The sequence below is a fragment of the Mustela nigripes genome, chromosome 13, assembly GCF_022355385.1.
Source record: "Mustela nigripes isolate SB6536 chromosome 13, MUSNIG.SB6536, whole genome shotgun sequence".
Lineage (NCBI taxonomy): Eukaryota > Metazoa > Chordata > Mammalia > Carnivora > Mustelidae > Mustela > Mustela nigripes.
Genome location: NC_081569.1, coordinates 44,539,379 through 44,563,071, shown reverse-complemented (window position 1 = coordinate 44,563,071; position 23,693 = coordinate 44,539,379). Strand labels below are relative to the sequence as shown.

Here is a 23,693-nt window from a genome sequence, read left to right as displayed (position 1 = left end):
ACGGTAGCCCTTATTTACTGAGCTGTTAGTATGTGCCAGGTACTTTTCATAGGTTCTTGTCTCCTCCTCAGTGGGAATGTCTCTTGAATCTCTTGTAGAATGTAAATTCCAATTTTTTTTTTTTTTTTTTTTTTTTTTGCCGTTACTCTGTAGAAGAAACAGGCTCATTTGCTCTATAGAATTCCCCACGGCCTGGATTTTGTTGATTGCAGCCTCACAGTGTCCTTTAACTTGTTTCTATGTCCCTGGTATTTGCCCTAAACTGGCAGTTACATTTAAAGGATCATTCAGGTTCAGATTCAGTCTTCTGGGCAGGAACACTTCGTAGGCAGAGCTGTGAACTTCCCACAGTGTCACCTCGGGAGGCACATAACCTGTTTGTCCTGAGTTGTGGTGAAGATGACTGGGTGGGGTCAGCCAGCTCCAGTCACTGGGGAATCCCACGGCTGGTTCTGCTGCCAGTCCTGATCCCCGCTGAGATGCGCTGTGCTATCAGAGGGCACAGAGCAGTGACAATAACTCTTATTTTTACCTTCCCATTTATTAACTAGAGTTCTCAAATTTGTTTTTTTAAATCTTACCCTCATCAACTATTTGGTTTCTCTGGGGTATAATTTAGACCAAAAAATCAGCATCAGTGCTTCTTTCCCTTTAAGTTTTCAGAACATTGAGTTAGCCATACTATTTCTGATTTCATCTCTACCACAACCCTGATTAAACTGATATTACAGATGAGACCGTGGAGACTGGGAGTGGCCAAGATGGGAAGGGCAGAGCTGGGATACCAACTTGGGTCTGACTATCCCTAAAAGCAGTGATCTTTCCACATAGTGTCTGCTCTGACTGCCCTGTGACTTGAGAACAGTCAGGAGTTATGGAAACATCTGGAAGCCATGAAGGTAGAGCATAATGTTTTTAACTGTTAGCATCTGAGGTTACTTCTCAGTCAATAGGGAGCTGTGGGCAGGGCCAGGCTGCACGTGGTCAGCAGCCCCTTCCTCATCTGGCACAGCAGTGAACTGTGGGACTGCCCTCTGCTTTCTGTTTGAATTCTCCCTGTGTGAGCCACCTCCCCCAGACAGCTTTAACTACTCCATGGCTCAATGCCCTGATGACTGCCATTTCCAGCCCCGACTGATTCTGAGCTGCCCTTGAATGCCTAACAGGCCTATCAGGCCGGACTTCTACAGGCACACCCATGTCCCCACTGCCCAGACCTGCCCCTTCTCTCCTAAACCATCAACTCCATTCCCAGTATCGCTTTTCCTCAGGTTCCCCAGCTAGAAACTCAGCCATCTTGGACCCCACCCATATCCTCATATCTCAGGCTGAAGTAGATACCGAGATGAAGCTTTGGGAGGAAGGTGGTTATTTAGGATCAAAAGAAAGTTGTGGCAGGAAGCAGATTGGGCACAGAAGAAGCTGAGCTATGACACAGGCCTGACCAAGCACCAGTGGACTGTGTAGGGGTCTCTGGAGCTAGGAGTCCCCATTGAAATAGTCTCTTCAAAGCCTGAAAGAGCAGGGGCCCTCCTGCCCCTCCAGCTCATCTGTCCTCCTCCTTCCATGCTTCCGGTGTCCCAACCACACCACTCCCCAAATAGATACATCCCCTCACCACCATACCATTGCACAGACAGTGCTTCTTGCTTGGAATGTGCTTTCCCCACTTCTGTCTTTGTGAGCTTCTTGGACCTTGCTCCCCTTCCTCTTTACCTTTCCCGAGGAAGAACAAATCCGTTTCTCTGAACACACCCATCATCACACCAACCACATGATGGTACCTTATTGGTATTCCAGCTCCCCCTGCCCCCCACACTCCCACTGCACATCACAAGCTTCCAGAGGGCAGGAACTGTGGCTACTCCGCTCTGCATCCTGACTCCCAGCAAACCATCTGGCACAGAAGACACTCAATAAATATTGACCGGCCATGGTGAGTGTGGTTATACAGAACCAATCCACATCAGCTTGTCTGACTTGAAATTTTGCCATATGTCTCCCAAACAAAAGAAACAGATCTTGAATGTGAAAGATGAGTTTCAACATTTCAATTTTATTTTAGAACTTGCTTTTTTGTCTTGAAAAAATACAAAATTCATTTTGCAGAATTCATCCACATAAATGGTCTAAGTCCCATGTGGTACAAATACATTTCCTAAATGGAATAAATGGAAGAGAAGGTTCTTCCCCCTTGACAAAGTATATGCCGGGGGCGCCTGGATGGTTCAGTCAGTTGCACCTCCGACTTTTGATCTCAACCAAGGTCTTGATCTCAGGGTCATGAGTTCAAGCCCCACTGTAGGCGTAGAGCCTACTTAAGAAAATGAAAAACAAAAGAACAAAACCACAACATATGCAGAGGAAGGGCACGGAGGTCTGCATGCTGCAAGGGGTGGTGGAGGGGGGTGGTCTGAATCTGGCTGTGAACGCTGAAGCCTCAGGCCTACAGGTTACTGCATGTGAAACAGGTTGGTTTCAAAGCTGCCTTTTCTTGCTTTTCATAAGTTCTAGGTGGTTTTTAAAAATTATTAATAGGAACAGTTAAAAAAACTGAGCAGAAAGCACAGAGTTCCCATGCATCCCTCTGCACAGCACAGTTTCTGCTACATTTTTTCGCATTTGTGTTGGTATAGTGTTTGCAGGTTTATCTGTAGGATAAATTCCTCCTGGTGGGATTGCTGGGTCAGAGGGCAAATGCATTTGTCATTTGGGCAGATAGAATGGCAGCTGCCTTTCAGAGCATTGTACTACTGGGAGTTCTCACTGGCCCTGTGTGACAGCTGAAGCCCCTTTCAGCTCTAACAGCTTTTATCCTGCCTCCTCCCCAGGACTCAGGCCCAGCGGGTAGATCTGTGGGGAGTTTTTCTTAGACATGGGCTCCTAAACTGGCCTCAGCGAGCTGTGCCACATGTGAGAGAGCACCAGTTAGAAAGTGCTTGGAGGCAAAACTTCCAAGCTATTGCCCTGCGCAGATAATTCCCCACACCTGTGAAACCCTGGCGAGGCTTCCTGAGTCGAATCTTTGGGGTGCCCCGCTCTCACCAGTGTGGCCGAGCCACAGGGCAGCCTGTGCTGGCCTGGCACCCGAGAGCAAAGCTCCGGACCAGCTGGGCTGCCCAGTATGCTTGTCCCTTGCCACAGAGGCCTATTTAAATTTCTGGTCATTAAAATTAAACTACACATTCGGTTCCTCAGGCCCACTAGCCACACTTCAAGTACCCAACAGCCACATGTGGCTGGTTAGGAGTAAACATTGAATAGCCCAGATCTGGAATACTCCCATTACCGCAGAAAGTTCTGCTAGACCCTCCTTCTCCGGAGAGGTGACCCCCTAGATAGGGCTAGTAAAACTAAGACAACTGTTAGGTCCGTTATTAAACAAAACAAGACTGAGACAAAGTGAAAGTTATTTAAAGCTTTGTTTTATGATAAGTATTAGAAATTAGACTGATTGGTCAGCGGAATGAGACTGAGACAAGGTGAAAGTTATGCACAGCTCTATTCTGTGCTAAGCATTAGAAATCAGATGTCAGGGCCGTCTCTGAAGAGAGTGACCACCCCCAGCTTACAGGCTCACGAATTGACTGACTGACCAGTCAGAGCTGCCTCCAAAGAGGGCGACCCCTCCCCATCTTACAGACTACCTTTTTTTTTTTTTTAAATATATGTATATATTTATTTTATTTTATTTGACAGAGAGAGAAATCACAAGTAGGCAGAAGTAGGCAGAGAAGCAGGCAGATAGAGAGGGAGAAGCAGGCTCCCTGCTGAGCAGAAAGCCCCATGTGGGGCTCAATCCCAGGACCCTGGGATCATGACCTGAGCCGAAGGCAGAGGCTTAACCCACTGAGCCACCCAGGCACCCCCCAGACTACCTTTTATAGAGCAAAAGTCTGGCCACACATAGGTGGCCAATGAGATTGTACTCATGTTAGGTCACATGCAGGTGGCCAATTGAATTGCAATTTACCCTATAGTAGCTGTTTGAACTAACCTATTACTCTGGTCAGAATTGGTGCTCAAGGTTGGCGCCCAAGTGGCGGGGTTTACATTCTTTAGTGGTTAGGGAAAAAGTATGTGTGTTTCTTACTGATTGGATGTCTCCACCTTACAACTCGTCCTTGTATTCTGGGTTATCAGGAACCGGCCAACCTGGCCTTGTATTCTGGGCTCTGTTATTAGGAACTAGCTGACCATATTTTACTGGTTTCCCAGACTTGCTTCTAAGTAAGTTTCTCTGGGGAGAGGGAGCAGGGTCAGTTTAAGTTTTACTGTACAAACAACAAAATGGCTTTTAACCAAGATGGAGTCACTCTGGCTATATAGGTCCTTACAACAACAATTTAATGTAAGGCGTGTTCCTGGACTGGATCCTGGTCCAGAAAAAGACATGAATGGCTCAACTGACAAAATAGGAATCAGGTCTGAGGAGGAGTTAAGAGTGTGGTATCAGTGTTCACTTTCTGGTTTTGAAAATTATGCTGTGATTAAGATGTTAACATTTGGGGAAGCTGCATTGTGAAGTGTTTTCAGAAATTCTTTGTACTGGTTCTGCAGTGTTTTTTGTTAGGTCTGAAAGGATTTCAAAATAAAAATTTTAAATGAAAAAAAACCTCTAAAACAGAAAAAAAGAGCGTGTGCCTCCTGGAACACGATTGGGGACGATAGAAACAGAGCTGTGGAATAAGCGTGGTGTTCATGAAAAGCTAGTGAATGAGCGAAGGGCAGTCCATTTTGTGATGGTTGGAGAGACAGGAATGCGGGGTTTGGCCCCCGACCTCAACAGCTGGACTAGCTGCTTTATCCATCCGGGCCTTAGTGTCCTCTCTGAAAAGATGCCCCTTGCATCTCAGGAGACTGCTGTGAGGCTCCAAGAGCTGTAAAGAACCATACCTGTGGGAAGAGATTACCTGCAGAACCCAAGCTGGCCCCGGTCCAGCCCTTGTGAAAGATTATAAGCCGTGCCCGCTGCTCCTGCTCGGCTGTGCGGTTCAGTACAAGCAGCTGGAGGTCTGTTAACTGTGATTTTTTTTTTTTTTTAAAGCCCTCGTGGTGGTCCTCTTCTGTTTAGTGGCTCCCATTCTGAGGCCCCATGCCCCTGAAAGTCGGGCCCCTCTGGTTACATGGCCGTGCACCTGCTGGGGGTCCCCAGGTCAGCATTTGCTTTCTTCCTGATGCTTTCTGCAAGAGAGAGGAATCCTATTGCTTCATGTTGCCTACGCGCTGCCTCACAGGGCTAGTTTTATGTTTTAATTGACTGCCAGTGTTTGTGCTAAAAGAAGATAGATATTTAAGAACATTTTGGAAAAAGAAAAAGTCGTCCCTAACTCCTCTCCCCCCCGACACCCCAGGCCATGATTGTTTTTCCACCTTGCCCACAGCTGCTGTGAGTTACCCACCACACAGGGGGCTCTCCTTTCTCCTCTCTAGGACATGCCAACCCTGTTTTCACTGTTACTGCCTTCATTACTACTGCTGACTGCCTGATACCCCGTCCTAGAGTCGCCCCATAGTGCACCACACCAGCGGCCATTACGGCATTTACAGCTCTTTCATTGTGAGCTGATTTTGTTTTTAGTACTGAATGTTCTATCTTGCTTGCCTGATAGTTCCACAGGGTGCTCAGAATCTCAAACCAAGCATGTAGAATGGACAGGCTCCAAAGGTTGTGATGGTCTCAGAAATTTTATTTATTTGACCAGATCGACTGTTGGAACTCCTGTTAAGCCAGTTCTGGCCCATATGTCTTACTGTTTGTGAAAAAGGTCTGCAGGCTGTTCCAGCCTTATTCCAAATTAGGAAAAAAAAAAAATCAAAGTACAGAGGGCCAGAGAGTAAGAGATGATAGCATCGGTGGGTTTGTGGCTGTGAAGGTTGCAGGCATGATTTGAGCCAGCACGCTGACGGCGCGGATGGGGAGATGGGGGCCTGGGAGGCACTGGTTTGCCCAGGGCTCTGCCTGAATTCCAGTGGACAAGGCTAGGACCAGGAATCCGGAAGGTTCAGAGCCAGCACCCCTGCACTGTGTTCTGAGCAGACCTCCGGGGGCTCTGTCACATTCTGGGGGGTAGTGCTGCCCAGAGCTAGGGACACTTACCAGCCAGGTTCCTCCTGCCAATGGCCACGAGGCCTTCAAACAGTGCTTTGCCAGGATTCTCACCAGCGGTGGCCACGCCATGCAGCCAGATGAGTAGCATCCGGTGGCCATGCTCCTGGTAGCTCTTGCTGCCTGACGACCATGAGGGGAGAAAGAGAAGGAGCCAACCAAGCCCCCACTTGGCTGCCCTGCACCACCTCCTGCACATGCCAGGTAGGAGAGAGCCAGGCCCTTCTCTAAGCTCCAGTGGAGCTCAGCCCAGAGATGGGGAGAGGAGGGACAGGACAGGCTCAGAGGGGGTGGGGGCGGAAATTTTGTGTTGAGGACTTTAGAACTTCCCCAGCTGCAGGCTTTCTCCTGAGCATCCACCATGCATCGTGTTGGTGTCGCTCTGAAGACAGATTTGGCACTCCTTGTTGTGATCCCATGATGCACGGGACTATTCCTGCTTCTCTGGCTACTCACAGTAACCTGTGCCTTGCCCGCCAGTGCTCCTATTTTACAGATGAGAAATCCGCTTAGTGCAAGACAGAGGTGGCCATGTTCTTTCCCCTACACCAGTGGTTCTCAGCTGTAAGTGCTCACTAGAAACCCCCGGGAAGCCTTCCAAAAAATACTGACACCTGGGTGCCATTCCCCACCCACCTACCCCGAGAGATTCCAACCTACTTAGGTCTGGGTGCAGCTTGAGCAGTGAGTGGTGTTAAGCCTTCCCAGGTAATTCCAATGTACGGCCACGTTTGAAAATAACTGTCCACACTCTGCGGTGTGGGAGGAGGGGGTGAGCTTTTTACTCCACTCTGTGACTAGGTAGGTCTCCTCTCCCAGCCACTGGGGCCAGGTCAGTCCACCACGTGCTCGGACTTTCTGGCCCCCTCTGGGCCATCAACAGGCATTTCCTCATGGTGCTGCCTTTGGCATAGTGGCTTCATTTGGCCCCTTTATTCACTATCCCTTGCCCTCAGCCCCATTATTTAGGCGTGCTCCTTTATCCTCTCTGGAAGTTCTTATCCCTGCTCTGTTCCACTAACTGGTGTGCATATTTTTCTGTCCAGTATCTCTCTATGCTAATTATTTGAGCTTTATAACAGGTTGAGTCTGTTTGGATTAGACCCTCTTCACTTTTCCCTTCCCTTCACTATTCCCTCTTCGGTGTGCCTGGTGGCTCAGTCGGTTAACCGTCGTCTGCCTTCACCTCAGGTCATGGTCTGGGGTCCTGGAATCGAGTTCCAAGTCAGGCTCCCTGCTCAGCAGGGAGTCTGTTTCTCCCTTCCCCTCTGTCCCCCCCAACCTCAGCTCACGCTCTCTCTCCTGTGCTCTCTCCTACATGCTCTCTCTCTCTCAAGTAAATAAAATCTTTAATCATTCCCTCTTGATTCTTTCAAGAGAACTCTAGAATCTTTTAGTCAAGTTTCAAAAACCTCTTATCTTGATGTGATTAAACCTGAGTCAGGGGAGCCTGGGTGGCTCAGTCAGTTAAGCATCCAGCTCTGGATCATGATCTCGGGGTTATGATCTTGGAGCCAGGATCTCTGGGTTGTGGGATTAAGCCCCATGTTGGGCTCCGAGCTCAGTGAGGAATCTGCTTGGGTTATCTCTCCCTATCCCTCTGCCCCTGCCACTTGTTCTCCTTGTAAAATAGATAAATCTTTTAAAAAATCAAAATTTTAAACTAATTCGGGAGAAATCGATGTCTACCTGACACCTCTAGCCAGGAATATAGACTGTCATTCCACCTACCCAAGTCTTGTTTATAGTTGAACTAATGTTTATTGTTTTACTCATATGCCATTCATATTTCTTTTTAGAAACTATTGCAAATGGAATAACTTTTCCAAAATACCTCTATATATCCTCCCCACCTATTGATGGTACACAGAAATACTATGGTGTCTGTATATTTTATCATATTTAGCCATTTCACTGCATTATTTTATTGAGTTTTTCAGTTTACTGGACTTCCTGTGCATGATTATAGCAGTAATATATTTCTCTCTTCCTTTCAATATTTACAGTCCTTATTTCTGTTTCTGTTTTCTGTCCTAGTACCAGGAGCAACTTTTTTTTTTTTTAACTTGAGAGAGAGACCAAGTGAGCATGACGCGGGGAGGGGCAAAGGGAGACGAGAAGCAGACTCCCAGCTGAGTGGGAAGCCCAACTCAGGGCTCAATCCCAGATCCCGGGACCCCAGGCCCAGGACCTGCGCTGAAGGCAGACATTTAACCGACTGAGCCACCCAGGAGCTCTGCGCCAACATTTCCAAACAGATACTAAATGATGGTGGCAAGATCTGGTCCTCTCCTTTTTATAGGGAGTGACTTTCGTTTGGTGTGTGAATGATGGGTATCAGCTTGGCCTAACTCATGAAGAATGTGAAGTTCACAGGTCAGTGGGGAGGGAGAGGCAGAGGGCATGGCCTGAGCAAAGGCCTGGAAGAATGGAGAGCCATGTGGGGTGTTGGTGATGGCATGTGGCTTACTGTAGTCAGGCTGTGGGTTGCACGGGCTTTCCCCCCAGAAACACAGAAAACCGAATATCCAGTGCCCCCACCACCACCACCCACTGGTCACTTTGGGGTAGGGAGAGGCAGGGTGGTACCTGTCCACTGCTGCTCGATGGCATGGACGTGGGCCTCAGTGAACTCCCAGCAATACGCCAGCTTCTTCCACTCATGAGGCCGCAGGTCCCTGGAGGCCAGTCGCCACAGCACAGAGTGGAATTGCTGCCTTTCCTGCAGATGGTCCTGCTTAAAGGTCAAGTTCTTCCTATAGGGATCCTTGGGGTCCTTGCGCAAGGGGTGATCCTGTGGAGCAGATCCCAAAAGTGCAGCTGCCATTTTGGGGGGAAATCCCTACTAGGCTCTCCCGTGGGAGTTTGGAGGGGCCCTAGCAGCATCTCAGGGCTGGGTGTGTGCTACTCGGGTTTCTTGCTCTGTGTCTTGCTTTGACTTTAGGAACCCCAGCAGCTCACACTGTTCCTCTGTCCAGAATTCCTTTTCTCACCTGCCTGTCCCTCAACTCCACTGTCACAGTCCAAAGATCACCCACATGCCACCTCTTACGGGAAGCCTTCCCAATTCCTCTTTTTTCTCTGGGTTTTTGTTACACAAGCGCAAGCAGACTCGGCGGCTGTGGCTAACACCAGTCAAGCCAAACCAAGGATAAGGCACTAACTAGATTTCCTGAATCCCAACAAGTAGTAAAGACGGGCTTACAGAATTCTTTCTATGCAAAGCAGGTGATAAAATGAGAAGTTACAAAAGAATTATGTGATAGCCTAAGTTAACCCCACAAAAGCCTTAATAAGCCCCTCTAAAGGACATGGGTAGAGTTATAGTTCTTAAAAAAGCTCAGGTGGGTTCTGGCATCTGTAGCTGCAAATCTTATATCCTGGTCAACAGTGGCCAGTGACTCGATGACCCGGGAGACTGGCTGTCTCCTGGGGAGGTTCCTCAGCAGGGTTCCTGGCTGCATCTGTGCATGGGATCATCTGAGAGCTTTAAGAACCACTGACTCCTGGGACACCTGGCTGGCTCATTTTGTGGAGCATGCGACTCTTGATCGTGGGGGTATAAGTTTGAGCCTCATGCTGGGTATCGAGATTAATTTAAAAAATAAAATATAGGGGCACCTGGGTGGCTCAGTGGGTTAAGGCCTCTGCCTTCAGCTCAGGTCGTGGTCCCGGGGTCCTGGGATGGAGCCCTGCACTGGGCTCTCTGCTCACCGGGGAGCCTGCTTCCCCCTCTCTCTCTGTCTGCCTCTGTCTACTTACGATCTCTCTCTCTCTCTCTGTTAAATAAATAAAATCTTAAAATAAAAATAAAGAATAAAATCTAATAAACAAAACAAAACTAGGATGCTTGGTCCCCACACCAGTGATTCTAATTGAATTAGCCTGCGGGTAGGAGGGAGGTTTGTGATTCTAACTGCCCAGATGCCTTAGCATAGAGAACTTTTCAAGTCTGAGGTGTTAGAATCAATATAGAGGAATCAGTTCATCAAACCCTTGGTATTAATATTTTGGGGTCACAGTTAGGAGTAACCTGCTGTATGAAAAGGGGCTGTAATGTTTCTGAGAATCTAATATGCCCATGAAAGAGAATATCTTATGATTCGTATTGAAATTTGTTACTGATTTTGAAATAGTGATTTTTATGAGCGGTACAGGAGAAGCTAAGTTTGCAAATAATATTGGAATGTTTAAGATATTTGAGATTCACTTTATAGGTTTAATTTACTGGATTTACTGGGATAATTTAAGAATTTAGGGGGCACCTGGGGTGCCTGGGTGGCTCAGTGGGCTAAAGCCTCTACCTTCAGGCTCAAGTCATGATCCCAGGGTCCTGGGATGGAGCCCCACATTGGTCTCTCTGCTCAGCAGGGAGCCTGCTTCCCCACCCACTCCTCACTACCTTCCTCTCTGCCTACTTGTGATCTCGGTCTGTCAAATAAATAAATAAAATATTAAAAAAAGAATTTAGGGGGCATCTGGGTGGCTCAGTCAGTTAAATGTCCACTCTTGATTTGAGCTCAGGTCATAATCTTAGGGTGTGGGATCGAACCTCGTGGTCTGCTTGGGATTCTCTCTCTTCCTCTTCCCCCACCTCCCTCTCTCTAAAAAAAAAAAAAAGAAAGAAAAAGAAAAGAAAGAAAGAAAGAAAAACTAAGGAAGCAAAGTGCTTTAAAAAAAAAATCTATCAGATTTAATCCGTCGCTTAAATTGTTTAAGATAGTTAATTTTTAAACATGGGCCCAAACATTAATCAAAAGCCTTCCTAGAAAATGGAAATTCCCACGATTCCTAAAAAATACCAGTTGTGTAAATGGAGTAAGATTTACAAAGTGAATTTAAAAGTTTAAGGAAAACTAGATTTATTTGATTTATTTTATTTTATTTATTTATTTTTTATTTAAAAGAGTAAGCAAGGAAGGGAGAGAGCACATGCATGAGTGGGGATAGAGGGAAAGGAAGAAGCAGACTTCCGGCTGAGCAGGGATTCCCGAGAAGGGACTCCATCCCAGGATCTTGGGATCTTGTCAGCGGAAGGCAGACACTTAACCAACTGAACCACCCAGGCACCCCAAGGAAAACCAGGTTTTAAAATTTGTTGATAAATTACTAATTTTTAAAAGTGAGGTAAATGCAAACATTATTTTCCAACTATAAAAACAACCTCAAAGACAAAAAACAAAAACAAAACAAAAGGCCCTCCCTACCTGACCCCATTTACTGGCGACTGGAAAAGCATGATCTTATATCTACTCTTCTTCCCCAGTTCCTCAGCAGGCATCACTAATCCATCCCGGCACTCTTTCCTTCTGGACTCAGAAAGTTGCCTGGAGACAGTACCCCCAGCAGCAATCCCAGTCACCTGGGGATGGCAGTGAGCGGAAACCAATTTGCCATCTCGTTCCTCGCACACACAGGCATGCGCACATGCGTCCATCCGCCCGGCACTCTAATGGCATCCGTGCTACCTCCACTCTGGCCCGGCCCCAGACTACTTTGGCTCACTCAGCTCCAGATGCTAATAGACAGCCGTGGTGGTGGGTAAGGTCAGGATTATCCCCTCCTTGGAAACAAGGGTGGGTAGTGCGGGGACCTGAATTGGGTCAGGGCTGGGGTTCAAAGCCAGCCCCACCTCACGCCTTGGCCGCTCCCTCTGCAATATGGACAGACCTTGTGCAGGGTGTCCCTACCTTCTCCCACGTGTAGAGGCGATCAGCCTTTATGATCATGTCCACGAGGCTGACGTGGTTGCTGCGAGCGGCCACTGCCAGGGCGGTTTTCCCTTGCTGCGAGGAAGAAGTAAGGGAAGCCAGAGTTGCTACAGGAGGGCTGTAGGGTGGCCTCTAGCACCTGCTGCAAACGTTCTGCCCCTAAGAAAGCGGCTTCCAGTAAAAAGGAGAGCAGAAATGTTTTCTGGGCATGACGAGGGGCATGGAAGGCATGGGAAGAATGAGGCAGTAATTCCAGCAACTGTCTCTTGTTTAGATTTAGGAAGTCTTAGAGCATATGAAACTCAGCCTGCATAACTCTTCAACATCACCTATGAAATAGGGGTCACCTGGCCTGCTTCTCAGCTGAAACCAGAGCCCAGAGAGGGGGACTGGGATCGTCAAGTCACGTCTGCCCGCCCCCCTCAGGCCTTTTGCTCCAGGCATCCCACACAGGGCTGGCCTCAATCTCCAGGCAGGTGCAGGGAGTTGGGAAGCTTCTCCTCGCACCTGGCCAGCTGCCCTGGGGCCCAGCTCAAGCCAGGGAGCCCCCCTCCAGGTCTAGCCTCAGGGCCTATTTCTGGCACCCCCCTTCACCCCCCACAGCTCTTCCACACACCATGTCAAGGATTGTGCAAGCCCCTTTCCCTCACAAGCTTGTGACCTCCTTAGCCTTATAACAAGTCATCAGCTCATCTGGAATCTCTGGCCACCTGAGGGAGTAGCACCCCCCACCCCGCCCCAGGCACAAAGAGCCAGGAAGCTTCCCTACCCCTGACCCACATGTAGGGGACTGTGAGACGGTGATGTGATACTTCTCTACTCCTCCCCCTCACCAATGGGCAACTCAAAGAGCTCAAAATCTGAGGGATCATGAAACAGAAGACAACCACCTCATAGTTCCAGACTAGCAGAAGGGCAGGCTAAGTCCTGAGGGACCTCAAAGGAGGAAGGGGAGGAGGGCTAGGAAGGCTTCCTGGTGGAAGCAGCATCTGAGCTAGTATATAAAGGATGGGAAGCTTTGGGGACGCCTGGGTGGCTCAGTGGGTTAAGCCGCTGCCTTTGGCACAGGTCATGATCCCGGCGTCCTGGGATTGAGTACCGCATGGGGCTCCTTGCTCGGCGGGGAGCCTGCCTCTCTCTCCGCCTCTCTCTCCACCTCTGCCTGCCTCTCTGCCTGCTTGTGCGCTTTCTCTCTCTCTTTCTGACAAATATATAAAATCTTAAAAGAAAAGAAAAGAAAAGGATGGGAAGCTTTCAACAGTCTGAGAACAGGAGGTTTTTGTAGTAGGGTCTCTGGCAAAGAGGAAGCCATGAAAGCTTGAAACGGAGGCTGGTTGGGAGCAGATGTACCTTATCTCTCAGGTTCAAGTTAACCCCCGCGATGAGGAGCATCTCCGCTATGTCCTGCCTGGCATGCTCAGCCGCAAGGTGGAGGGGTGTCTGCTGCCTCTGGGGAAGAAGCCAAGGGGATAGGAGAGTAGAAAAGCATGTACAAGTGGCCCAAAACTCAAACCAGAACAGGTCCAAGGTGGGTACACTTCTAACTGCGTCTTAACAAGTTTCTCTAAGAAGTTATGGGAGGGAGTAAGATGGGTTTAGTCATAAACTCAGTACCAGAGAAAACTTGATAAAAACAAAAAAGCAGAACGAACAAAGGAAAAAAATACCACTTGCTAGCAAAGTCAATCTCTGTAACGAGCCCAGTATAATTCTTCTAGTCTTTAATGTAGAATGCTTTTGGTTTATTGATTTTACATGAGATCATCCCATCTATATATTTTGCATCCATTTTTCTACCAAACTTGTCCACATATTATAAAGCCCATTTTTAACAGCTCCATAGTAATCTGTGTCTAACCCATAATCTACCTGATCATTTCTCTATTATTAAATATTTGGGCCATTTGCAAATTGAAGATTGATAAGCAGTGTTGCAATGGGTATCTTTGTGCATGAGCTTCTAATGTATTTCTTGAGGCCCAATTCACTGAAGCGCAAAGCCTGATCATTTTGAAGGTATGTGCTGCATCTTGTCAAGTTGCTTTCCACTGCTTGTGGTTGTAGGTACAGGCACTGAGGACTACATGGTTGGGGGGAGGCATGTGGGGAACAGGAATTGAAAGGGCTCCTGACTGAGCACAACTTCAGGACTCAGGGGCCTCTTGTGACACAAGACTGACCCACTCATCCCTGCCCTGGAAATTTTCCCAAAGCGGAGATTAAAAAAATCAGTGAAAGGAGACAGTAGAACGTAGGAAGATGTTTACTGGAGTGTTTGATGGACCGTGGCAGCAACGTGGAAACCACCAAAATGTTCCAAATAGAGGAATGGTTGATAAAATGCCATTCCCTTCAACAAATATTCACACAGCTCTTTTACAAACTAAAGAAGTAATTTCTCAGCTCTGAGCCAGGCTAGGAGATGGCAGCCAAGCCCTGCCAGCCTGGGAGGGTGCCCAGAAGCCCTCCAGGGCCCAAATGGTTTCTGCAACCACTTACGTTGTCTATGGCATCCAGGTCGCTACCGGCATCGAGGAGGAGCTGGACCAAGGCAGGGAAGTTGTGTTTTACAGCTAGGTGCAGAGGAGAGACACCCTGCTGGGGGAGGAGACACATGGGTCATCCTATGGGTCCCTCCCAGGATGGCCCTCACAGGTTGGTAGGTTAGTGCTGGGGGTGGACAGAGGGAAGGCTGTATACAAAAAGTGCTTTTCGGTTTGGCCCTTTGTGCTCCTTGGAGGACATCATTGGCTCAAGGAATCCATAGCCCCAAAGGCTAAAACCCTGGAGTTTCTGCATTGTAAGTTGGGTGGGAGCCTGAAGATCCAAGTTTGAGACCTTGCTATCCCAGGAACTCACTATGTGACTGTGGGCAAGTCATTTCCCTTCTCCGGACTCTTCATCTAACAAGTGATGTTTCCTAAAAATTCTTTAATATCTCATTGAATCCACACATGAACCTAGGCAGCGTATATAGAAATGGTGTTACTAGTATTTTCTTCTTATGAAGAGGAACGCTGAGGTTCAGAAGACATAAATGACTTGCCCATAGCTAACAAGAACCTTGTGTTACTGGGAGTTTCTCCCCTGAGCACCGAGGTAGGTGCCGATTACTGTTTATGCGTGAAAGGAATGAATGAGAGAGTCAGCCGGGACCAGAACAGAGACCTCACAAGTCCAACACACATCCAAGGCCTCTCTCAAGGCTGGAAGACTCCTTCATCTATGGTCCCGTATGACTCCCTCCTGACCAATCGACAAAGTGGCGATACTGCCATCCTTGACACTTGGTGATATAGTGACACAGACATAGAGGAATAGTACAAAGCCAGTAAGATTGATGGTAGAAAAACACCCTCATATATTGAGTATAAAAAGATTATAGAACAGAACACACACAGACACACAAAATGATAAAAATGTCTTCTACCAATGTCTATTAGTTTAGGCCAGAAATTTTTAAAAATAAAAAAAATGAAAAAGGTTTATTGATATTGGAAAAGAAAATTTAAACTATACGATGATTTTGTAGGCAATGTGATTGTATATCTAGACAGGTTAAAAAAGTTATTACTCCCCCCCCCAAAAAAACTGTAGTAAAATTAATTCAAAGTCATACAGAAGATAAAACCCAAGTCAATAGCATTCCTGTTTTGAATCCCTACAAGAAATGACATATTTTTTAAAAGATATCTTCTCCATGACAGCCCAAAATACAAAGTATCTATGAAGAGTATAATTGTTAATGGACATATCAAAGGCAAAATAAAGCCATATAACATCACTGAGGGATAGAAAAGAAGACAAAGAAATAGCAAGACTTCATGCTCCTAGTGGAAATAAATTAGAAAGATGATCATATTCTCTTATAAGTTTAATGTGATCCCATACCCAAATTTCAATAAATACCAAAAAGGATTCTGAAACACATCTAGAAAAAAAAATTTTTTTTAAAGATTTTATTTATTTGTCAGAGAGAGAGTACAAGCAGGCAAAGTGGCAGGCAGAAGAGAAGCAGGCTCCCCGCTGAGCAAGGAGCCCGATGTGGGACTCAATCCCAGGACCCTGGGATCAGACCCAAGCTGAAGGCAGTGGCTCAACCAACTGAGCCACCCAGGCATCCCTAGAAAAAAAAATTTTTAAACCCAAGTAAAACTACTCTAAGAATTTCAACAGTGTCTTCAGATCATTGCTGAATGGCTGTGAAATCAAAATCCGACCTGAAAAATGTGCGCTGTGCCATTAAATGAGCAGAGACTGAAACTGGCTCAAATGCACATCTCAGGTGAGAAACAAGTTCTGGAAACTTGTCAGAACTAAAAGGACTGGCTTTCCAGGAAGCTGCAAACTATGGAGATAAGATAAGCAAATACACCAGATCTAGCCTCAGTTGTCCTGGAAACACATCTGGGGGAATGTGGTCTGAAAGGGGAGTAGAAAGAGAGAAAGTTGTTTTTAGTTGTTTTAGATTTTAGTTGTTTTACATTTTATTTATAAAAAACAAAAGAACGAAAAAGTACACAAGATACCTAGTGAAAGTCTTCTTCCACCCCTACCACCCATCTGTTACACTCTGCACTCCTAAACCGCACTGATTTTTTTTTTGGGGGGGGGGGGGTCAGAGAGAAAGAATGAGCAAGGGAGCAACAGGCAGAGGGAGAAGCAGGCTCCCTGCTGAGCAAGGAGCCTGATGCAGGCCTCCATCCTGGGACTCCAGGATCATGACCTGAGCCGAAGGCAGATGCTTAACCAACTGGTTAACCCAGGTACCCCCCAATAACTGTTTTTATTACACATATGAGCCACATCTTGCAGCAATCTGAAAGGACAGAGGAGGGCAGGGCATCCCTAAAAGAGACCAGGATGGCCCCATGCTGCAGTATTGGCTCATAGTATTGGCTCTATTGCCTTGCATCAGAGGGAGGGGACATCCATACTAGAGGCAGCCAAAGATCCCCAGCTAGCAGAACACTGGTCCTCCTGGACCAGCAGATAGAGGTAGCTGAAGTTGGTGAATGTTTAGCTGGTATTCATGCATTCAGTGAATATGTATAGATTGTCCACTGTGTGCAAAGTACATTCTAGGCTCTGAGGATCCAGCAGTGGACAGAACAGACAAAGCATCATCAGCAACAGCATCAGCAAAGAGTTTGCATTCAGTTGGGGAAAACTGACAATAAACACAAGAAACAACTTGTCCTATCAGTTGTGCCAAATGCTAAGAAGAAAGCAGATTCCCTCGGAGGCAGAAAGTCATCAGAGATGGGGGAACAAATGGGAGTGTCTGCTCTTTTAGAAGAGTGAACAGAGGTTGAGGTTGCCTCTGATGAACAGACACTAGGGGTGGCCGCTGTGTTAACTGAATCAGCCCTCAACAGGGGCGGAAAGAGCACGAAACCTCTACAGGAAACAGTTCATTGTAATAGTCCATTAAATTTAAGTATTTAATAAGATGTGTCACAAAAGGGAGGCTTATTAAGTAAGAGGTGTTGAGATAAGTAGTCAGCCATTTTGGAAGGAAAAATACACATCGATCCCTGTTTGATACCATAGATATTTAAAATTTGATTTTTTAAAAAATCTGATATTTAAAAAGTTGGCTTTTAAAATTTTATGGAGGGGTGTTTGGCTGGCTCAGAAGAGCATGCAACTCTTGATCTTGGGGTTGTGAATTCAAGCCCATGTTGGGTGTAGAGATTACTTAAATAAATGATAAATAAGATAAATCTTTAAAAATCAACTTATGAAAAAATTAGAAGAGAACAAATTATTTTGAAGTTAGGAGCAAAGAGATTCATTTACCAGGCGTAGAAACAATATTAAAAAAGCAAAGGAAAAACATCAGATTTGACTTGTTAGATCTTCACTCTTTAGGACTGTGTCTTTTGACACTGTTACTACCAGCAGATTATTTTCACTTTTTTAAAAAATGTAAATGTAACAAAAATAATATAAGTAAATATATAGGGGCAAACCTAGCCCAAATGAAAAGGTAAACAACTTACCAGGAAGAAATCTTTGTTGTCAACATTGGAGGCAGAGAGAGAGAGAGAGAGTAAATAAAGAAGAATATTTGTGCCAGGGTAGTAAAAATCTGGATGATTCTGTTTTCCAAACTTCCTTTTATGTTTCATTTCTTTAAAAAAATTTTTAAGTTCAACTTTGTTGGTGGGTTTAAAGTTTTATTCAAATATGTAGAGAGATATATTCCTACAGAAGAGTAAATATTGGGGCACCTGGGTGGCTCAGTGGGTTAAGCCGCTCAGGTCATGATCTCAGGGTCCTTGGATCGAGTCCCGCGTCGGGCTCTCTGCTTAGCGGGGAGCCTGCTTCCCTCTCTCTCTCTCTCTGCCTACTTGTGATCTCTGTCTGTCAAATAAATAAATAAAATCTTTAAAAAAAAAAAAAAGAAGAGTAAATATTAAAATCATTTTAATTATCTCCAATTAATTTATAGTCCTACAATGATTATTCTAAATCTTTTATTGGTTTTTAAATTTTATTTATTTTTTTATTAATCTTTTTCTTAATATATATCATTTGTTTCAGGGGAATAGTTCTGTGTTGTTATTTTTTTTTTTCATCATGATAATGTGTACTCTTTAATTCCCATGACCTGTTTTATCCATCCCTCCACCCATCTCCCCTCTGGCAACCATTAGTTTGTTCTCTAAAGTTAAGAGTCTGTTTCTTGGTTTGCCCCTCTCTCTCTCTTTTTTTTTCCTTTGCTTGTTTGTTTTGATTCATAAATTCCACATATGACCAAAATCATGTGGTATTTGTCTTTCTCTAACTGACTTATTTCCTTAGCGTTATATGTTCTAGCTCCATCCGTGTTGTTGCAAATGGCAAGATTTGGCTGAATAATATTCCATTTACTATATATACCACACTTTCTTTATCCATTTACCTATCAATGGACACTTGAACTGTTTCCATAGTCTGGCTATTGTAAATAATGCTTCAATAAACATAGGGGTGCATGTATCTCTTTGAATTAGTGGTTTTATATTTTTCAAGTAAATATCCAGTAGTGCAATTACTGGATCATAGGGTAGCTCTATTTTTAATTTTTTGAGGAATATCCACACTGTTTTCCAGAGTGGCTGCACCAGTTTGCATTCCCACCAACAGTGCAAGAGGATTCCTTTTTTCCACATCCTCATGAACACTTGTTATTTGTGTTTTTTATTTTAGCCATTCTGACCTGTATGAGGTGATCTGTCATTGTAGTTTTGATTTGCATTTCCCTCATGATGACACATTGAGCATCTTTTCTTGTGTGTATTGGCCATCTGGATGTCTTCTTTGGAGAAATGTCTGTGTCTTCTGTCCATTTTTAAATTGGATTATTTGTTTTTTGGGTGTTGAGTCTTTATAGATTTTGGATCACTAACCCTTTATCAGATACGTCATTTGCAAATATCTTCTCCCATCCTATTGCCTTTTAGTTTTGTTGAGTGTTTGCTGTACAGAAGCTTTTAATTTTGATGTAGTCCCAATTGTTTATTTTTGCTTTTGTTTCCCTTGCCTCCAGAGACCTTTCTAGAAAAAAGTAGCTATGGCTGGGTGCTTGTGGGGCTCAGTGCATTAAACGACCACCTTTGGCCCAGGACCCTGGGATCAAGTCCCACACCCAGACCCCTGATCAGTGGGGAGTCTGCTTCTCCCTCTGCCTGCCCCTCCCCCTGCTTGTGCTCTCTCTCTCTCTCCCTTTCAAAAATAAATAAATGAAAATTCTTTTTTTTTTTTAGATTATTTATTTATTTATTTGACAGAGAGAGAGAGAGATCACAAGTAGGCAGAGAGGCAGGCAGAGAACGAGGAGGAAGCAGGCTTCCTGCTGAGCAGAGAGCCCGATGTAGGGCTCAATCCCAGGACATTGGGATCATGACCTGAGCCGAAGGCAGCGGCTTAACCCACTGAGCCACCCAGGCGCCCCATAAATGAAAATTCTTAACCAATTTAGCTACCCAGGCACGCCTTAATAAATGAAAATTCTTTAAAAAAAAAAAAAAAGTTGCTATGGCCAATGTCAGAGAAATTACTGCCTGTGTTCTCTTCAAGGATTTTTCTGGTTTCAGGTCTCACATTTAGGTCTTTTATCCATTTTGAGCTTATTTTTGTGTGTGGTGGAAGTGGTCCAGTTTCATTCTTCTGCATGTGGCTGCCCAGTTTCCCCAGCACTATTTGTTGAACAGATTCTTCTTCCCATTGTATGTACATTCCTCTTTTATCAAAGATTAATTGACCATGTAATTGTGGGTTCATTTTCTGTTCTATTTCATTGATCTGTGTTTCTGTTTTTATGTCAGTACTATACTGTTTTAACTGCTACAGCTTTGAAATATAACTTGAAGTCTGGAATTATGATACCTCCAATTTTGTTCTCCTTTTTCAAGATTGTTTTGGTTATTCAGGGTCTTTGTGGTTCCATACAAATTTTAGGATTGTTTGATCTAGCTCTGTGAAACATGCTGTTGGTATTTTGAGAGGGTTTGCATTAAATCTGTAGACTGCTTTGGGTGTTATAGACATTTTAATATTTGTTCTTCCAACCCTGAGCATGGAATGTCTTTCCATTTCTTTGCATCAACTTGAATTTCTTTCATCAGTGTTTTATAGTTGTCAGAGTACAGGTATTTCACCTCTTTGGTTAAGTTCATTCCTAGATATTTTATTGTTTCTGGTGCAATTGTAGATGTGATTATTTTCTTAATTTCACTTTCTACTATTTCATTATTAGCGTATAGGAATGCAACAGATTTCTGTACATTGATTTTATATCCTACAACTTTACTGAATTCATTTATCATCCCTAGTAGTTTCTTGGTGAGTCTTTAAGATTTTCTGTACATTGTATCATGTCATCTGCAAATAATGAGAGTTTTACTTCTTCCTTACCAATTTGGATGCCTTTTATTTGTCTGTGTTGTCTAATTGCTGTGGCTAGGGCTTCCAGTGTTGAATAAAAGTGGTGATAGTGGACATCCTTTCCTTGTTACTGAACTTAGTGGAAAAGCTCTCAGTTTTTCTCCATTAAGTATGATGTTGGCTGTGGATTTTTCATATAACACCTTGATTATGTTGAGATATGTTCCTTCTAGACCTACTTTGCAGAGGCCTTTTATCACAAATGGATATTGTACTTTGTTGTATGCATTTTCCACATCTATTGAAATAATATGGTTTTTATCCTTTCTCTTATTGATGTGATGTGGGATTGTTCTCTTAATTTCACTTTCTGCTGTTTCATTATTAGTGTACAGAAATGCAAAAGGTTTCTGTATGTTGATTTGGTACGCTTAAGTTGATTTTTTTTAATATTTTATTTATTTAACAGAGAGAAATCACAAGTAGGCAGAGAGGCAGGCAGAGAGAGAGGAGGAAGCAGGCTGTCTGTGGAGCAGAGAGCCCAATTTGGGGCTTGATCCCAGGACCCTAGGATCATGACCTGAGCCGAAGGTAGAGGCCCTAACCCACTGAGCCACCCAGGCGCCCCACCTTAAGTTGATTTTTTTTTAAAGATTTTATTTATTTATTTGACAGAGAGAGATTACAAGTAGGCAGAGAGGCAGGCAGAGAGAGAGAGGAGGAAGCAGGCTCCCTGCTGAGCAGAGAGCCCGATGCGGGACTCGATCCCAGGACCCTGAGATCATGACCTGAGCCAAAGGCAGCGGCTTAACCCACAGGCACCCTTAAGTTGATTTTTTAATCGAAAAAAACACAGCTCTCAGCTGGAAAAATAAACATGTGAGCATGTAAAAGGATAAAAGGTTAGGATATTTAAGAAGATGAGCTTTATATGACTTTAGAACAAATTAGGAGGCAACAATACTTAAAATGCTATGGTACCAGCAAAAGATTACACATACAACTTATTGAAAGAGAATCACTTGCCCAGACATAGAGCCTATCATATATCAAAATGCAAATATGTGATAAAGGAAAGAATGAGAAAGTGCTAAAAAATGTTATAATTATTTAATAAATGTACCTAACATAGAAATATTTTAAAAAATTGGGAGGGGGAAATCTATTGAGTAATACATCATACTATATACAAAAAAATACAGTGTAGAGTACCCGGCTGGCTCCGTCACTAAGCGTCTGCCTTCGGCTCAAATTATGATCCCAGGGTCCTAGGATGGAGGCCCACATCAGGCTCCCTGCTCTGCGGGAAGCCTACTTCTCCCTCTTCCACTCCCCCTCCTTGTGTTCCCTCTCTCTCTGTCAAATAAATAAAATCTTTAAAAAAAAAAAATACAGTGTAGGAGAATTAAAGAGTCAAACATCAAAAATCAAATCATGGCTAGAAGATTCCTAAATTAAAATTCAAAACTTGTGGGGTGCCTGGGTGGCTCAGTGGGTTAAGGCCTCTGCCTTCGGCTCAGGTCGTGATCCTAGGGTCCTGGGATCGAGCCCCGCATCGGGCTCTCTGCTCAGCATGGAGCCTGCTTCCTCCTCTCTCTCTGCCTGCCTCTCTGCCTACTCGTGATCTCTGTCTGTCAAATAAATAAATAAAATTTAAAAAAATAATAAAAATAAAAAAATTCAAAACTTGCATCAAGAATACCTGTGATTACACAGTTACAACTTCGACATGTCGAAAAGTTGTTAGAGCAAGCAACAGCAACATATATTATGATCCAAGAGTAATAACCTCAAAGAAATTGGTTAAAGAAAATCCACACAAGTATAGACAAAAGATTAGAAGAAATAACTCACAATAGAAGAACTTCAACTAGAAAAACAAATTCCTGGGAAAATTCAGGGTCAACAGCAATCAAAGAGATTCTAAATAAAGCAATAACAAAGAATCGCTTAACTATGAAATTTATAGAAATGTTAATACCTAATATTGGTGAAAGGTCACTTATAAATTATTGGGGGCTACGTAATCTGACCTTTCTAGAAAGGATTTAACAAATTACATGAAGAATCACAATAATGTTTTTACCACCTGACCCAGAAATCCTATTTGGAGAATTCATATATGATGCAAAAGAAAATACAAAGTTACAAGCCATAAAGATGTTCATAAATCATTATTTATCCTGACAAAGTCAAAAACAAATACTCAACAGCTGAGGAACTGTTAAGTGTGATGTAGTCATTGAACCACATCTGGCATTAAAAATGGTTGCTAGAAAAAAAAATCTAAATAAATAAATAATTTTTTAAAAAATGGTCGCTAGAATGTCCACAATAGCCAAACTATAGAAAGACCCTAGATGTCCATCAACAGATGAATAGATAAAGAAGACGTGGTATATATGTACAGTGGAATACGCAGCCATCAAGAGAAATGAAATCTTGCCATTTGCAACGAGGTGGATGGAACTAGAGGGTATTATGCTGAGTGAAAGAAGTCAATCAGAGAAAGACAATTTTCATACGATCTCCCTGATATGAGGAATTTGAGAGGCAACGTGGGGGGTGTTGGAGGCAGGGAAGGAAAAAATAAAACAAGATGGGATCGGGAGGGAGACAAACCATAAGAGACTCTTCATCTTACAAAACAAACTGAGGGTTGCTGAGGGTGGTGGGGAGGAATGGGGTGGCTGGGTGATGCACATTGGGGAGGGGACATTGGGGAGGGTATGAGCTATGGTGAGTGTTGTGAAGTGTGTTAGCCTAACGAACGATTCACAGACCTGTACCCCTGGGGCAAATCATACATTATATGTTAATTTTAAAAAATGGTTGCTAGAAAAGCTAGCAACATAGTTTTGGATAGTTCCCACTGGACTCGAATCAAAATTCTGGTGTCTTGATGGTTAAAAACAAATAAGCATCCCCCTTTCCAGAATTCTGCCTTAGCCTGGATTCTTTATAGCTAGAGGTACTAGTACACATATGAAGAAACTGGA

General features: G+C 44.3%; 1 protein-coding gene across 8 annotated transcripts in view; it reads right to left on the bottom strand.

Annotated features, from left to right (window-relative positions):
- Nucleotides 1–3,696: 3,696 nt before the first annotated feature.
- The window catches only part of ANKDD1A (ankyrin repeat and death domain containing 1A), a 43,171-nt gene continuing 23,174 nt past the window's right edge, over nucleotides 3,697–23,693 (bottom strand). For 4 of the 8 annotated variants that reach the window (XM_059372254.1, XM_059372256.1, XM_059372258.1 and 1 more), the window contains 5 exons: nucleotides 14,320–14,418; nucleotides 13,171–13,269; nucleotides 11,800–11,895; nucleotides 8,699–8,903; nucleotides 5,782–6,594 (listed from right to left, as the gene is read on the bottom strand). In XM_059372254.1, the coding sequence (XP_059228237.1) occupies nucleotides 5,816–6,594; nucleotides 8,699–8,903; nucleotides 11,800–11,895; nucleotides 13,171–13,269; nucleotides 14,320–14,418 (1,278 nt within the window). In that variant the 3' untranslated portion in view covers nucleotides 5,782–5,815. Of the gene's footprint in view, nucleotides 5,185–5,781; nucleotides 6,595–8,698; nucleotides 8,904–11,799; nucleotides 11,896–13,170; nucleotides 13,270–14,319; nucleotides 14,419–23,693 lie in introns of those variants that run through there. The other 4 variants (XM_059372257.1, XM_059372260.1, XM_059372255.1 and 1 more) reach the window with 4 other exon arrangements.